Source organism: Nuphar pumila, chromosome 14 (assembly GCF_984573655.1).
Source record: "Nuphar pumila chromosome 14, dmNupPumi1.hap1.1, whole genome shotgun sequence".
Taxonomy (NCBI): domain Eukaryota; kingdom Viridiplantae; phylum Streptophyta; class Magnoliopsida; order Nymphaeales; family Nymphaeaceae; genus Nuphar; species Nuphar pumila.
The window spans coordinates 20245791-20264200 of record NC_143262.1 but is presented as its reverse complement, the minus strand read 5'-3'; the positions used below and the strand labels follow the sequence as shown (position 1 = coordinate 20264200).

General features: G+C 34.6%; 1 protein-coding gene across 1 annotated transcript in view; it reads right to left on the bottom strand.

Annotated features, from left to right (window-relative positions):
- LOC149816581 (ATP-dependent RNA helicase DEAH12, chloroplastic-like) overlaps positions 1-12572 on the bottom strand; it is a 73230-nt gene extending 60658 nt beyond the window's left edge. The window contains exon 1 of the mRNA XM_089987401.1: positions 11678-12572. Within this exon, the coding sequence (XP_089843527.1) occupies positions 11678-12436 (759 nt within the window). The 5' untranslated portion in view covers positions 12437-12572. The remainder of the gene's footprint in view (positions 1-11677) is intronic.
- Between the last annotated feature and the right edge of the window lie 5838 nt (positions 12573-18410).

The window sequence follows — 18410 nt, the reverse complement described above, 5'->3', positions numbered from 1 at the left end:
ATAAAAAGGAAAGAAAAATAAGAAAATAAAAATAAAGAAAGTGGAAAAAGCATATCCCTATTGGATATGTGTATATACATGTGAAAAGACTATTTTACCCTTAGTGAGTCTCTCTCTCTCTCTCTCTCTCTCTCTCTCTCTCTCTCTCTCTCTCTCTCTCTCTCTATATATATATATATATATATATATATATATATATATATATATATATATATATATATATATATATATATATATATATATAATGACTATTTTAACAATGTATCCCTATATGGCAGATCACAAGTGATGGAACACATTGTTAGAAAATAATACATATATGTATATACTTGAATATATATATATACTCTTCTTAATACAAGAGTATGTATACATATAAGTATATATATATATGTATTTAAAGTACATACGTATATATTTGTAATCTTTTTTCTTTATTTTTTACTTTATTTTTCTGTCTTTTTACTTTTTTTCTGTCAATTAATGACAGACTGTGTGCAGCTGCCAGACTATAAGAGAAGTTGGACTGTACCCAATGGCTCTAATTAGAGCCGTTGGGTACAGCCCAACGACTCTCTCTCTTTAACTATTACCTCTATAAATAAGGGCTGAAGCCCATTGTAAATGTAATTCAATAAAGGGTTTTTACTCCCTTATATTCATTAATGAAATAGTGCATTTGAAGCACTTTTCTCAAGTTTGTGGTGTGAATACTTGAATGCTACTTTGTGCTAGCATATGCTTGTGAATGTTTGAAGTATCAAGATTAGTTGGAAACGATTGCATGTGAGGCTCTTTTCATGGTATCAGAGCTTGGTGTATGATCAACGATATATTGGTGGGCTACCTCGTAAAGTGTGCTTACTCTACTTCATGGTGGTGATTCCTTTTTCTCCTCTAATTCACCATGGGTGAATCTTTTCCACACAATACAAGCAATTTCAACTTTATTCCGCCATTCAAACTTGAAGGAAGCAAATATAAAATTTGGGCGGGACACTTGGAGGCGTTCATCAAAGGTTAAGATTTGTGGAGACTCGTAAGAGGTACTATTTTTGAACTCACTCCCAAAATTTCATTAGGTGAAAATGGGGTTAGACTAGTCTTGAAGAAAGAAAGAAAGTCATAGAAGAATACTATAAGAAATTGGATGAATGAAAAATGAAAAACGCAAAAATTCTTTCATGGATGCTAAGTAGAGTTGAGACAACCTCAAATTTATTATGCTATAAAAAGGCAAATGAAGCGTGGGAATATCTTAAAGGTATGTTTACCGAAAAAGATATGGCTCACAAATATTATCTCCAAGAAAAGGTTAGAAATATCAAACAAGGAGATAAATATGTAAGAGATTACGTTATGGAATTATCTTCCATTTGAACCCAACTTGTCCAATTTGAACCCAAATGGGAAGGTGAGTGTATAGAAATGCGAAGAATTCAAGTTGAAGAAGATAGATTTTTCGCCTTCCTCTATGGTTTGAGACAGGGTTACTGGAAGCGCCTAGCTAAAAGGGGAAGCGCGCTTCCCCGAAGCGCGCTTCGGAAGCGCGAAACGTCGCGCTTCCGAAGCGTGGGGGGAAGCGTCCCCCTTTTTTGGGAAGCACGCTTCCCTTTAATGGGGGACGCGTTTCCCTTTAATGGGGGACGCGCTTCCCTTTAATGGGAAGCGCGCTTCCCATCACACTTCCCCCTCGCTTCCCCTGTTTTTTTTTTCAATTTTTTTGTATTTTTTATTTTTTTTTTTTTATTTTTTTTTTTCGCTTCCGAGACGCTTCCTAGGTCGCTTCCGAGACACTTTCCGAATCGGTCCTAAGTGGTCCCACGCTTCCCCGCTTCCTAAAATTTTGAAAGTGCCTCGCTTCCCGCTTCCCGCTTCCCGTATCGCTTCCCGCTTCCCGTATCGCTTCCCGCTCTCACTTCCTCAACTGGCAACCATGGTTTGAGACCCAAATTTGAACAAACAAGGGCCTCCTTGCTATCATCTTCGTCACTTCCTCCTATTCATGAGATTCTCACCAAACTTAGTGGAGAAGAAACTAGGCTAAACATGAGTAAAAATGTTAGTGTTCTTGCTACCTATAGCAATGGTCAAGAAGAGGACTATGCTCTTGCCGCATCAAAACCAGGACATTATATTAAGCCATATAAACCGCCTCACTTTAATAGGAATAGAGGAAAATCAAAAATCATTTGCCATAACTGTAATGAGCCCAGTCACATTAGGCCTCAATGTCCTAAATACAAATATAGGCATCAAGAAAAATGTGTTGCCGCTAAACCATCAAAACAAGATGAGGAGACTGAATCTCAAGGACCTCACCAAATCTTTATCTCAACTGATAAAGGCATTGCAACCATTGCTTAAAGGATTTACCTTAGGAGCGGCCATTGCATCATCTTCCACTCTTGGTATGTACTCTTGGCTTCTTGATTCAAGAGCTTCTTTCCACATGACTCCACATAAGTCTATATTATCCGAATGTCAATCTAATTCAAAAACATCCTTTGTTTCCACTGCTGATGGTACTGCCTTAGAAATAGAAGGTATTGGAACTTTTAAAAATGATTTGTCAAAACATAGCAAATTTTATATTCCAAAAATAAGATTTATACCTAAACTTCATCTGAACCTACTTTCAGTTTTACAAATCTCGGATCATGGATGTGATGTCATTTTCTCATCAAATAAATGTTGGGTGCAGGATCGCCAGTCCAGGAAATTGATTGGGGAAGGTTTTAAGCAAGTAGATCTCTATTATATGGATTTCCTTTGTATTCCAAAAGAATCATTTTGTAACATTGCCCAAACAAAAGATTTGGGCATCCAAATATAAAGAAATTAAATTTTGTACCTGTTATCAAGAATATTTGTAAAAAAAATTTAAATATAAAGAATGTTTACTTGGTAAAATGACAGTCTTGCCTTATGGGCAAAGTACTTTTTACTCTACAATGCCTTTTAAATTAGTTCATTCAGATGTGTGGGGTCCTGCACCCGTAGCATCCAAAGGAGGATTCTCCTACACTATGTTGTATTTATCGATGATTTCACTAGATATTGTTGGATTTACTTTCTTAAATTTAAATCTGATGTATTTGCAATCTTCAAAATATTCCATAACATGATTAAAAATCAATTTGAAAGTAAACTCAAAATCCTTCAAAGTGACTTTGGAGGAGAATATTTGTCAAATGAATTTAAACAATTTTTAGAAAATGAAGGAATTCTACATCAAAAATCGTGTCCTAGAACTCCACAACAAACCAGAATTTCAGAAACAAAACATAGACACATTATGGAAACTACAAGGACTCTTCTTATTGCTAAAAATGTTCCAAAAAATCTTTGGGCTGAAGATGCGTTAACATCAGTATATCTTATAAATAGAATGCCTTCAAAAACATTGTCCAATGAAATTCATTTTAAAAAATTATTTAAATATGAACCTGACTATCAAAGGCTGAGAATCTTTGATTGCAAATGTTATGTTTTAAATGATAAAAGAGATAAACTATCCTCTAAGGCTATTCCTTGTGCGTTCATTGGTTATTCTGAAACACAAAAAGGATTTAAATGTTATGATATAAAAAATGATAAACTTCTAGTCTCAAGGAATGTTAATTTTGTTGAAAATGAAAGTGGATTTGAGGAAACATGTTGCGAGACGTAAATTCTGATTACTTCTTCTTGTTTAAACTGTTGTCTAATGATGAAAATATTTGTGTAAAACCTCCTATTGAGAATATAACAACAGTTGAACCAATAGTATACACTAAAAGGAATCGAAATGCAACCAATGAAGATGGAAATCAAAGTAATCATGAAGCATTAGAAATACCGTCAGAACAAACGACTATTTGTAGATCTGAACGAACCTCAAGGATCCCAAATAAATTTGTATCTTATGACTCATTCTCCCCTAAACATAGAGCTTGTCTTATAGCTATTCATTCTTACTTTGAACCCTCATGTTACAATGAAGCAAAAAATTTACCCGAGTGGATAAAAGCTATGCATATAGAATTAGATGCTCTTAAAGAAGCTAATACTTGAAAATTTCTAAATTTACCCATCGGAAAGAAGACCAAAGGTTGTAGATGTGTTTTTAAGGTAAAAACCAAAATTGATGGATCTTTGGAAAGACATAAAGTCAGGCTAGTTGCCAAAGGATATTCTCAAGAATACGGAGTTGATTACGAAGAAACTTTTGCTCCTGTTGCCAAGATGACCACAATTCAAATGCTTGTAGTTATTTCAGCTATGAAAAATTGGAATATATTTCAAATGGATGTTAAAAACGCCATTTTGAATGGGGATCTTAATGAGGAAGTATACATGGATGTTCCACCAGGATTGATAATCTCTTCAAGTAAAGTGCTTAAATTAAAAAAGGCATTGCATGGCCTCAAACAAACACCTAAAGCTTGGTTTGATACTTATAAGATATGGTTTTAAACCATATTATACTGATACAACTTTATTTATCAAGAATTCTTTTGCAGGTATTATAATTTTACTTTTGTATGTTGATTACAGGTAGTGACAAAGAAGGAATCAAGAAAGTAAAACAGTTTTTGAAAAATTCTTTTGAAATGACAGATCTAGGGTTTCTAACATACTTTTTTGGTATAGAAGTATCTTATTCTAACAAAGGATACATATTGTCACAAACAAAGTTTGCTTCAGATATTATTGACAGGTCAGGACTATCAGATGATAAAGTTATTGACACCCCAGAGACTGTTGGAATGAAGATACAAGCCGATGATGGAGTTTCATTAGACAACCCAACCCTCTTCAGACAGCTTGTGGGATCTCTTACGTATCTAAGTATTACAAAACATGACATACCTCATGTTGTACATATAGCCAGCTAATTTCAACATGCTCCAACATCAACCCATATGAGTGCAGTCATGAGAATCATTAAATATGTCAGAAGTACAATAAATAAGGGAGTATTTCTATCTTATTCTTCCTCCTTAGATCTTATTGCATACTCTGATGTTGATTGGGAGAAGATCCAAATAATAGGCGCTCAACAACTGGTTTTTGTGTGTTTCTAGGTGAATCATTGATTTCATGGAGATGCAAGAAACAACAAAAGATGTCACTATCATCTACAGAAACGGAATATAGAACAATGGCAACTACTACGATGGAAATCGTGTGGCTCAAACAACTAATTTCAGATATGGGAATTCTCCTTTAGAATCCTACAAGATTATGTTGTGATAACAAAAGCTCCATATACATTGCTCGAAATCATACATTCCATGAAAAAACTAAGCATATAGAGATGGATTGTCATTTTGTTCGTGAAGAATATTTAAAGAAGACTATTGATCTTCCTTATGTAACATGAGAATATCAACTTGCGGATTTCTTCACCAAGGCACTGTGCTCACCAAGATTCAACTTTTTACTTTACAAACTTTCGGTGATTTCACCATAAGTTTGAGGGAGACTGTTAGAAAATAATACATATATGTATATACTTGAATATATATATATATACTCTTCTTAATACAAGAGTATGTATATGTATAAGTATATATATATAAATACGTATTTAAAGTACATACGTATATATTTGTAACCTTTTTTTTCTTTTTTCTTTTTTCTTTTTCTTTATTTTTTACTTTTTACTTTATTTTTCTGTGTCTTTTTACTTTTTTCTGTCAATTAATGATAGACTGTGTGCAGCTGACACAGTCTGCTAATGACAGACTGGGTACAGCTAACTCAGTCTGCCAGACTATAAGATACGTTGGACTGTACCCAACGGCTCTAATTAGAGCCGTTGGGTACAACCCAACGGCTCTAACCCAACTACTCCCTCTCTTTAAGTATTACCTCTATAAATAAGGGCTGAAGCCCATTGTAAATGTAATTCAATAAAGGGTTTTTACTCCCTTATATTCATTAATGAAATAGTACATTTGAAGCACTTTTCTCACGTTTGTGGTGTGAATACTTGAATGCTACTTTGTGCTAGCATATGCTTATGAATGTTTGAATTATCAAGATTAGTTGGAAACTTGATTGCATGTGAGGCTCTTTTCACAGAGCCGTTGGGTACAGCCCAATTACTCCCTCTCTTTAAGTATTACCTCTATAAACAAGGGCTGAAGCCCATTGTAAATGTAATTCAATAAAGGGTTTTTACTCCCTTATATTCATTAATGAAATAGTGCATTTGAAGCATTTTTCTCACGTTTGTGGTGTGAATACTTGAATGCTACTTTGTGCTAGCATATGCTTGTGAATGTTTGAAGTATCAAGATTAGTTGGAAACTTGATTGCATGTGAGGCTCTTTTCACACATCACCCTATCATTTAATATAGGAAGTATAGTCGTGCCTACCATTTTAGTTCACTTTATTTATCAGATGCTTTTTTTATCCTTGATGTACAAAAGTTAATTTTCATGTCTCAATTAGTTGATATATCATTTTCTCCATCTTCTGTTTCAGAGAAGGCACTTCACCATGAAGCAAAAGGTCATTGAGAGATCAAAGAGGTGTCGGACTTGTTAATTGCATGTTTCCAACATGGATGTCCTTGATAAAGGAATCAAGTTATGGCAAAAAGACTTAATCATGACAATCTTCATTTCCTTAATATTCTATGCAACAAACATCTTATTCCTTCAGGGAAGGTCGTTTGTTTGGTTATTGCAATCTTCCTTCCCTTAATATTTTATCGAGAAAAGATCTTATTCCTTCAAAGAAAGTAGCCCATTTCTTGTTCAAGTTGCCTAGTATGAAGGAGTCATTTATATCTTTTAAATCTTTCTATTAGAAGAGACTCCTTTTATTTGAGCTAATTCATTTGCTATAAGGGTATTCGCCGCAGTTACGTTAATATGAAAATTCTCATTATTACATGATATTTGTTGATGACTTTAGTATATACACCATAGTCACAAATATTTCAAAAATATTGCTTATTTTTAAATATTGCCTTTTTATCACAATACAACAACAACAACTACGCCTTCATCCCAAAACAATTGGGGTCGGCGATATGAACCAAAAAAGAAAATCATTTTGGGTCTTCCACATGAATCCTTCTTCTCCAATCATTTCTATCCAATGTCATGTCCTCGGTGAGGTTCAAAGCATTCATATCCTTTCCTATCATCTCCATCCATGTCTTCCTAGGCCTACCCCGACCTCTTTTAACTAATATATTTTCCCATTTGTCCATCCTTCTAACTGAAGCATCATTAGGCTTTCGACGAATATGTCCAAACCACCGTAAATGATTCTCTCTCATCTTATTTTCAATGGGTGCAACGCCTACCTTCTTACGTATCTCCTCGTTCCGAATCTTATCTTTTATTGTATTTTCACACATCCATCTAAGCATACGCATCTCAGCTACACAATAATTAGAATAATTAGAATAATTAGAATAAATCATATTAAAGTCATTGACAAGAAATCAACCATTTCTCATTATCTCAATGGACAAAAACACCATACTACATAGAGGTATAACATGACCTCAAGGGAAAAAGAGCCACATCATGCAAATCCTTCAAATAGCAACTTTTTGTTGCTTTGTTGGAAAAGGGATAGGTGGGACATCCTTTTATAGCGATTTTTTGTTTTTAGTGGGAGGGTTTTGCTTATTTCAATAGTACATTCTTCATATATTATATACACCAAGATTTTGTCAATATGTTTCCCAGAAAAACCATTCTTTAATATCTCCCAAGAGCTTTTTTGTAGAGAAAATCCAAAGAACGAGATTTATGACTATAACATACCCTTGGATCTTTTTCTTTAAGTCCAAAGATCAAGTGTTTTCCATTTTTCAAAGGTTTAAAGTTTCAATTGTATCTTGAAATTCATTTATAAAGTTTTGAACCTACAAAGTGATGGTGGTAGTGAATACACATACGATATTGGTATTTACATGAATATCTTGCCAACAACACTTGCATAAAATAGCTTTGCAGAGAAGACAATGTCTTATTATAAGAATTACCAATACTAGGATGAATGAATAAAATATCAAGCCTAAGCTGTTTAAGCTAATATTTCATGGGAAACATGCTAAGAAAATCATCTCTTACTCAGTTTAAGCTAATATTTCTATACACAACTGATGTCTTTTGGTAGGCATTTTAAAAATGCCCCTCTTTAATTAGGATAATTTTAGGTTTTTGTCTACATATATTTTACTGCATTGTTCATCTTTTCATTTACCATATAGTCAGTAGCAGTGTTGTATGTATTGTATGATACGGTACAATACGTATCGTTACTTTTAGAGAAATTGATACGATACACACTCGTATCACCGATACAATACACACTCGTATCGCGATATGAGTGTGTATCATATCCGTATGGGTGTATCGTACGATATACATTTATATGTACAACATATGGCATATCGTACGATACACTTTCGGTGCGCTTTAAAAAAGCTGAAAATTATGTTTTTATTTTTTGGGTTTTAAATACCTCTTGAGGGCTGACTCCCTCATTTGTGTAGAGGCCATTAGAGGGAAACTCACTCACCCTAGGAGTCGTAAGAGCGATTTGGGGGCTGATCCATGCGCAAGGAAGAGGGCTTTGCAATTTTCTCACGTAAAAGTACATTTTTAGCATTTTTCCACTTAAGGAAGTGGGTTAAGGTAAAAAATTCTTATTCTTTGCTTCTTATTAAGTTTTTTTGGGGAAAACTGCTAGGACTTAAGTTTGTTATGTATGTGTAAGCTTGTCGAATATTTGTAATTTTGTATGCCTATATTTTATTTTGTGGTTAATTGGTTATGTTTTACTTTAGATCTTTTGATGTCTTCATGTTTATGTCATAGAGATGGTCATGCATGGCAATACTGCAGAAGCATGGATGATGTACTATGACCAGGGTCATCATTGAGATGTCTATTTTGTGATGCTATTATTAAATGTGGACTGCTTAGATTTAAGCAACATATTGCAGGTCAAGATCAAAATGTACGTCCATGTGATTATCCATTTATTCCTACCACTTTTCGTGTTGATGTTATTGTTGAATTAGAAGAAAATAAAAAAAAAAATTGCACAAATGCAAAGATGAAGAACTTCCAACCATTGTTCCAGATTTTGAAGATGATGATGATCCAATTGCCAAAAAAGTAGCCAAAGATAAAGAGATCATCGAGCGGCAGTTGGATGCAACACTGAGAAAATATTGTCCTAATGTTTGGCAAATAAGCTCTAGAAGATAGTTTAGTTTTAAGATCTTTATAGTTTAGAACTTTAGAAATAAAGATTGACATGTAAGACGTTAGTTAAATGCAATGTTTTTAGTTATCATGAACTCTTAGTATTTTAGTTATGACTTATGAAATTTTAGTATGACTTGGATGTGAATTTAATATTGTTAGTTAAGACTTTAATTGTATTTAAAATTTAAATTATGTAGTTGCCTTTGATTTACATTGTCAATTATCAGATGCATGGTTTGTTATTAATTTTAGTAGGAGGAGGAAGAAGAAACAAAAAAAGAAGATCATGATGATTATGATTATTGAGGTTTTATATAATATTTTGTTTTTGTTTATGTAATATGAAAGTATGAGTCTGTTCTTAATTGCAAGTCTTATGTATCTCATAGAGGCATAAATGCTTCATATGTGATTTTATGGTTGTATTTTGTGCAATTCATCATTGTTTTGTGTGATATGATTTTTTAGAATTTTTGCTATTTTTTTTTTAGATTTTTTTGAAATTTTTGGAAATTTTTTTATTAAAAAATTATGATACGTTTATGACACGATATGGTGTTACTTTGGGTCCAACTGATACGGGTAACGATAAGATACTTACAACCTTGGTCAATAGGATCCATATGTGTCTAGACAAAATCCAAATTTAAAATCCTAAATTTATTTTGGCACAACACAAGGAATGGATTCAGTGTATGAACCAAAACTGGATACTCTAAGTTTAATAGCCACAATTCTTTGGCTACTAACAACACATGTGTATGCATCCATATATATATATATATATATATATATATATATATATATATATATATATATATATATATATATATATATATATATATATATATATATAGGGTGTAGCTGCCTACATCATAGCTACGGCTGATGGTAGGCTAATGCTGCAAAAAAAAAACCAAGTCATTTAAAATTAAAAAAATTGCATTAAACATTAGCTACATTTAATTGATTGAAATGAACAAAATGCCCTTAAAAGTGATGGCATTTTCTAAAATAGGGTCATTTGGACCAAAAAAAATGAAGCTTGCTAAGTTGTTTATATACATACAAATGATTGTAGCAAACTTCAACTCTCTCTCTCTCTCTCTCTCTCTCTCTCTCTCTCTCTCTCTCTCTCTCTCTCTCTCTATATATATATATATATATATATATATATATATATATATATATATATATATATATATATATACAAGTGAACATTATCATTTTCCTCATCCAATGTAACAGGGCTTTTACATCAATATCAGAATTAATTTTCTGCTCTACATGTATCTATCCTCTAAATCTTGGTCCAAAATCGTGTCTTTATAACCTGCTTTCATCCAAGCTTCATTTGACCTCCCCAAACTCTGTTACCATAAACAAACTACTTCAAGCATCCAATCAACACCCCAATGACTGTCAATTGGTTGAATTCAAATTGAAACTGATTCAGATCCACTCCACCTGATATCAACCTGAATGGAGTCGGGCATATCAGATTAGGCAGTGTGCATTGCAGATCTGAGCCAAGCATATGTGATACGAATCTATAATCCAACGCATATTCAGCCATAATATGCACAACATTATCCAGATCACAACCCCTTGTGCCATATGGATTTTCAAATGGATCTAGATCCAGAAACAATAGAGGAGGATTCAATCATCTCCAGAACTAGATATATCTAGTTGGCATTTAGCGATATTGCCCTTGGTGATGTTAAAATTGACACGATTGTGTCTGCAACAACTTGGTTGGGCATGGAAACTGAGAAGGTTTCAGATACATAGGATAGAATCAGCCTGGGTTTGAATCCATATGGATACAGACTTTCTTAAATCATAAGGCACGACACATGGCTACACCATATCCAATTGTGGATGCAGAGCAACCAGTCAATGGACATGGACTGACTCACTCACATGAGCATCAGAATCAATGCTGACATGATCCCAAGTGTGTCCTGATGACAGACTAGTCCGCTAGTTCTCTTGCATAAAGTAGACCTTCTCCTGGCATAAAACATTTTGGTAGAGTACCATCGATGCTAGACCTTCAGGTGTGCGAACTAGATACGTTTAAATGGTGAGTCACAGGTCGTTTTCCCAGAGTTCTTTATGGTTATGGAGAAGCTAAGCTACTAAAACAGGTTATTTTGAAGAAGAAAGTCCCCAAGTAACAAAAATATCATTAACAGGGCACAGTTCCATAACGACAAACGAAAGCAATTAAAAGTCTAAAACAGGTTCATATGAAAAAGGAAGTCCCTAAGTAACAACAACAATATTAACAAGGCTCAAACATGGACATCACACAGTCCGGAAAGTAACAATGTCTTAACCGAGAGGTCTCGTGTTCGACTCCCAGAGGGAGAGACTCTCCCAAGCTTGTTGACCAGAGAGAGAGAGAGAGAGAAAGAAAGAATTGGCGCAACTCACCTGATGCGAATGGATGTGATTGAGAATTTGGCGTCGGCAGGAGTAGATGGGCAACCCCTCATCGAGCCGCCCGCATTCCCTCAACAGAACGTGGTGAATCCTATCCCAATTGGGCTCCCGGTTGGCCTTGCCGCCGCCAAACCAGAACAGCACAACCTCGCCCTCTACAAAGTCCCAATCCGCGGACTCCAGAATAGACGTAATACAGAGCAAAGCGCTCTGGAACTCCTCGAGCCTCCGAGCAATCTGCATCTTCTCCACATTGAGACCATCCATCTTCCCTTGAAGGGCCCTGTACCTCGCCAGCCCGTTCTTCCCCTTCATCAACGCGAGAACGCCCGCCACCTCCTTCTCCACCGCCTCCAGCTTCCTCCGGCACCGCTGCACGGCCTCGCCCTCAAATAGGCCGTCGATATGCGCAACGAACACCGCCTTCACCCTCATCGCGAGCTTCTCCCGGTCGGCCGGTAGAACCCTAGGGCTCGCCCTAGGGCTCGGGTGGAGCCGGGGCGTGAGCAGATGGTCGCCGGAGAGCCTCCGCTCCCAGACGGCGGCGACGGCGTCCACGGCGTCGGTGAAGTGCCGGAACCCGAGCCTTCCGACGACGGCTCCCGAACGGACGACCTGGATGCGGTCCGGCGTGGGGCATGCTTGGATCAAACCGTCGAGTTCGAATTCCTCCGGGGGCCATCTCCATCCGGTGACCGCCAATTCGACCTCGAAATCATGCGTGGCTCGCAACACACCTGTCCCCTTCATCTCCACTTCTGCATCCAGCTCCCAATTACTCTTCTCTTCTTCTTCCTGTGATTTGTGCTGATGCTGCGGATTCTCGGGAACTACGAAGGGAGTACGAGCGATCGGTTCGTATCTTGTGCACCCGAATTGTTTTAAAGGAAAAAAACAAAGAAAGGGTAGGAAACGAGAGAGACAGAGAGCAGCGGGTAAGGGAATCCTGCTGATTCTGGATAACCAGAGTGCTCACGAAAGGTAAAATCAAACTGCTTTCCTTCTTAACCATGGTTAAGCAAAGCCTTATCCCAAAAGAGACCGTCCAGACGAACAGTCGAAAATAGAGAAGCCCTTTCCCTACACTTTAAGGCACTGGTGACACAGGAGCGAGGATTAATAGTGTGAGGTTTTTTTTTTTTTTGGTAATTTTCAAATATCCACCAAACAATGCTTCATCGTTAAGCAAATGTACCAACCAACCGTCAGTGGCTTAACCATGATTCTCCATTTAACTCATCATGGTTTGAGATTCTCATTTTATTTTTTAAAAAGTAGCTACCCAATGAGTTTATTTATCTTTTTTCACTCAACTAAAATTATTTTTTTATTCTTAATCCTCAATGCATTACAATCATCGTTTATTGCCTTATTTCTTAGTTATAAAAGTGTGTGGCAGTTTTAATTTATATTATCTGGTTAGGATTAGGATAGTGTATATCTGAATCTATAGTCCATAACTATACAAGTTGGGTTTGAGCTCGTCTTTGGTATGATTTTGACATATTTAATGGGTAGAGTTTTAATTAGATCCATTTTTTCACATCACATTTAGAATTAGACCTAAACAAACCCGAGCTGATTTAAAGCATGTTTAAAGGATAGGTTTTAGAAATGCTAAATGGCTCAAATTTCCTGTTAGTTGAAACGAATCTGATCCATATTATAGATCTATATACTATATATCCAAATCCATTTAGGATTGGAAAAAAGTATATATGGATGGGTATGGTTAAATCTTGGTCAGAATTTGGCAAAAAAATGTGATTTGATCTAATGTAACTTGTTTTACCTTTTTCGCATAGAAATAGGTACATGTTTTTAATGGATCCAATACCGGATTGATTCATATGATGACTAGATCTTAGATGCTTGGATACAGTAAATTAGATCCATAATCGGATCTATTCTTCAAAAACCAGGTCCATTGTTTTCATGTTTGAGGTGCCAATGGGTCGGATCTAGTTTGGACCTATTTGAGTCTGAATCGGGATCTGACTTTGAGGTGCTACTATTGGGTCCAATCTAGTTTGCTATATATATATCATACTTGGTAAAATAATGTTTTTTTATTTTTTATATTGAAAAATCATGGGTCTTTGGATCAGACCTGGGTCTGGTATGAAATTTCACAAACCATTGGGTTTGACCCGATTTCTAATTTGACCTCCTTCTTTATCACCAAACCCAAACCCTATAGGGTTTAGTACGGGTTGGGTCTGGGTCAAACCTAGCCCATTGACACCCTCAAACCTGACCTATTGGTCAGAATTTGGCAAAAAAATGTGATTTGATCTAATGTAACTTGTTTTACCTTTTTTCGCATAGAAATAGGTACATGTTACATATTTTCAATGGTTCCAATACCAGATTGATTCATATGATGACTAGATCTTAGATGCTTGAATACAGTGAATTAGATCCGTAATCGGATCTATTCTTCAAAAACCAAGTCCATTGTTATCAAGTTTGAGGTGTCAATGGGTCGGATCTAGTTTGGACCTATTTGAGTCTGAATCCGGATCTGACTTTGAGGTGCTACTATTGGGTCCAATCTAGTCTGCTATATATATATATATATATATATATATATATATATATATATATATATATATATATATATATATATATATATATATATATATATATATATATATATATATATATATATCATACTTGGTAAAATAATGTTTTTTTATTTTTTTATATTGAAAAATCATGGGTCTTTGGATCAGACCTGGGTCTTATGAAATTTCACAAACCATTGGGTTTGACCTGATTTCTAATTTGACCTCCGTCTTTATCACCAAACCCAAACCCTATAGGGTTTAGTATGGGTCAAACCTAGCCCATTGACACCCTCAAACCTGACCCATTGGCACCCCTAGGCTTGACCCTGTGGGACTAATCTATTTTCCAAGCTAATGGAGAGAGGGGGATAGGAGACGAGAGGGGGGGATAGGAGACTGAATTGTGCCAATGAGGACACAAAAAGTTTTCTACTAACTAGGCCCTTTAATTTAAGAAATGCTTATGAGTAAAATAGTCATTCTAAATAGATAATTAACAAAAATTATACAAGTAACTGACCTTGGTGTCATTTGTTTAACTCTCGCAAAAAATTGGTGGGAAATCGAAAACTTTCAAACTTTTGGTGTGTACATGATTTAGACAAAAAAATTTGTGGTTATCTGAAAAATTCTCTTTTTTTTCTCTTATTTTTCCCCATGCATTTGATATTTTGGATTGTTTTTTGAAGAAGGCCATGAATGTGCTCTTGCCACCTGGAATATGTTATGGAGAAAATGATAGTACTATATGGAAAAAATGATATGTTTTCTTAAAAATCTCACAATTTGCCAAAATTTGCCCGATGACCAAAATTATAAATAGCCAACTTTGTTAGGACCTTTTTACCCTTCATATGTGCGAAACTAATAAAGTTTGTGTGATACATTGCTTTGTTCATCGAGTATTACAAACTCCTACTTAAAAAAGAGTTCTGCATTTTTTTTTTTTTGCAAACATCACGAAATTCACATAATAATATTTATGAACATCCTTTTAAGCTCAAACCTTAAAATTTCACAAATACTTAACTAAGTTCATATATTTAATACAAAATTCGAATAAAAAATATGTGAGCTTCCTATTAAATTAAACCTCGTAATCTCGCAAATATCCTACTTAATTTGCATGTACCTCACGAAGTTTGCTTAAAAATATACGCGAATTTAATTTGAACCACATAACTTTGCAAATATTGGACTAAAGTCGAATATATGTAGCAAACTTCCTGAAATTGAAACCTCTCTAAACTTAAGGGGTCCACATAAAAATAACATATTCATACAACTTCATTCCCTCTAAACATGGTCATACTTATATTCAGTCAATTCATTCAAAAATGAACTTGCACATACATATTATATTCTTTCCAATCATTCAAAAATGAATTTGCTCATACATATATTCATTTCATTCATTAAAAAATGAATATGTTACAAACATTCAAAGTACATAGCTCAATATTAGAGGGTTCGGCAGACTACGTCACACAATATCATTAATTAATGAAATAGGAAAAGGCTCAACATCAAGTGGTTCATTCTTTGGCTTCTTAATGACAGTCAGGTTATTATTTTTGTTCGCAGACTCTCTTTTCTCCCGAGCAAATGATTGAGGTGAGACTGCCTCCTCTGCAATCTGACTTTTGAGTCTGTGAATCCTGCAATCCAACCTAATTCTTGAGCATTTTAGGTTTGATCTTTGGCTTATTAAAGCCAGTCAGATTATTATTTTTATCTACAGACCCTTTTGCTCTTGAGCAAATGATTGAGGTGATACTGCCTCCTCTGTGCACTCTTCATAACTAGAGTATGCTCCTTTTGATGAGGACCATCAACCCCATTCACCACCTCAGCATCTCAATCTCCTATCTTCTTCACCTCAGTCATGGCATCTTCCTCTTATTGTTTTAAAATCTTCTCTATCGTTACTTTTTAAAGGCAAAAACAAACCCTAAAATGTGGGTCATCGTTTTAAAAATTAAAGCATCACAATGAATGCTTGTAGGGACTTTCACAAAAATATGGGGAGGTTTGCATTTAAGTCTTCAGTAAATTTGCAAATCTTTTGTGTAATATTTATGAAGTTTCGATATGTTTCATTTACAAGAAGTTTGCCGATACATTTGTGTGAACTTCGTTCTATATATGAGAATTTTGTGAAAATATATGTAAAGTTAAACTGAACCGTGTAACTTTGGCAAAGTTCATGTATATTTTATGAAAATACTAGACTAAGTTCACAAGTACCTCATGGACTTTCTTATCCTCACAAATATTGGTCATTATTCACCTATATTTTATTTAGACTTCCTCATCTTCGCAAATATTTGTCTTTGTTCGCTTATATTTTATGCAAACTTTCTTATCCTCATAAATATTTTAATTGTTTGCCTATATTTATGTGAACTTCCTCATCCTCGCAAGTTTACAGTATTTACACAATTCACTATATCTGAAATATCCTTCACTTATAAAACATATTTTATAGATTATAGAATATTAAAAATGCATCAAAAATTTAAACTCATAATTTACATATTTAAAGTTAGACAATGCATACAAATTTACATTCATTCATTCATTCAAAACTTAACTTGCTTATACATTATATTCATTCATTCATTCATTCAAAATTGAACTTGCTCATACATTGTATTCATTCATTCAAAATTGAATCTGCTCATATATTGCATTCATTTTATTCATTCAAAAAAATGAATTTGCTTATGCATTGCATTTCATTCATACAAAAAAAGAATTTGTTTATACATTACATTCATTCAAAAAATGAATATGATCATACATTGCATTTTATTCATTCAAAACTAAATCTGCTAATATATTGCATTCATTTTATTCATTCAACAAAACGAACATGCTAATACATTGCATCCATTCATTCAAAACTGAATCAACTCATACATTGCATTCATTTCATTCATTCAAAAAATGAACTTGCTTAGGATCCATAGACCGAGATCCACATCATTGACCTTCCTTGCGAGCAACTACAACTACTATATGATCAACTACAATTGCTATTTATCTATTGTTTTTCTATCCCACCCATACCATATAATCAAACTCTACTTCACAGATGTCTTGAATGAATCCATAGTCTGGGATCCACATTGTTGGCCTTCCTTGCGAGCAACTGCAGCTACTAACTTATTAACATCAATTGTTAGTCGTCTATTGTTTTTCTATCCCACCCACATCATATGATCAAACTCTAAGTTCTCAAGAATTAAGAGCTGCAACATAGATTGAGTTTAAGGTTGTTGTGTATATGAAATATAACATGAGATATAAACATGTACATGCATGAAGTTTAATTCTTAGTTTATGTCCAAGTACTGCTTGTATAGTAAAACAAATATATCATAATCATATATTCAACAATCATATACTAAGTCAAGACATACATAACATATACATAAAAGACATAAGAGTCATTAAAGCAATTTATTAAAAAATACTAGATAAATACAAATAAGCAATTCATTAAATAACTCTTAACAAATCTTACATTTTACAAAGCATATGTACTTTAACATACTGTTATTTGTGCTTCTGTATATTGTGGTCAACCTCCCCATATAAAATGCACTTGTATGACACAACATCCTTTTGTTTCATTCTTCATCTCTTCACCTTAGGTCGCCTTACTTTACAAACTACTTTTGGTGGATAGGCATTTATAAGAGTCAATGAAGTGATGTGTGGGACAGTATCTGCCATCAAAAGGAATGGATATTTATTTTATGTAGTTCAATATGATTCAACTGTGAAGAACTTGTCACAGTAATCCTCTGGTAACTTGCCTTCATACAAGATGCATACGATAACATGTTTACATGAATTCCCGCTAACCTATCACTCTTCAAAAGAACATTATTATTTATCAAGATCAACATTGTAATTATGAGATCGGTCATAGGATTTGTACTTATTGTGTCAATATGATCGACTATGACACTTAGCCACTCTTTTGATCTCAACTCCATTCAGATTGCACTGATGTAGGCAGAGAAGGATACTCGCATAACCTTTTATGTACAGATTCATATTAGTGAGTATGTGGGGGCTAGTGTGGCCCAAGATGATTTCTAACAGGTGATCCCTGAGACCACCTTTCTTGATCGAGCACTTGG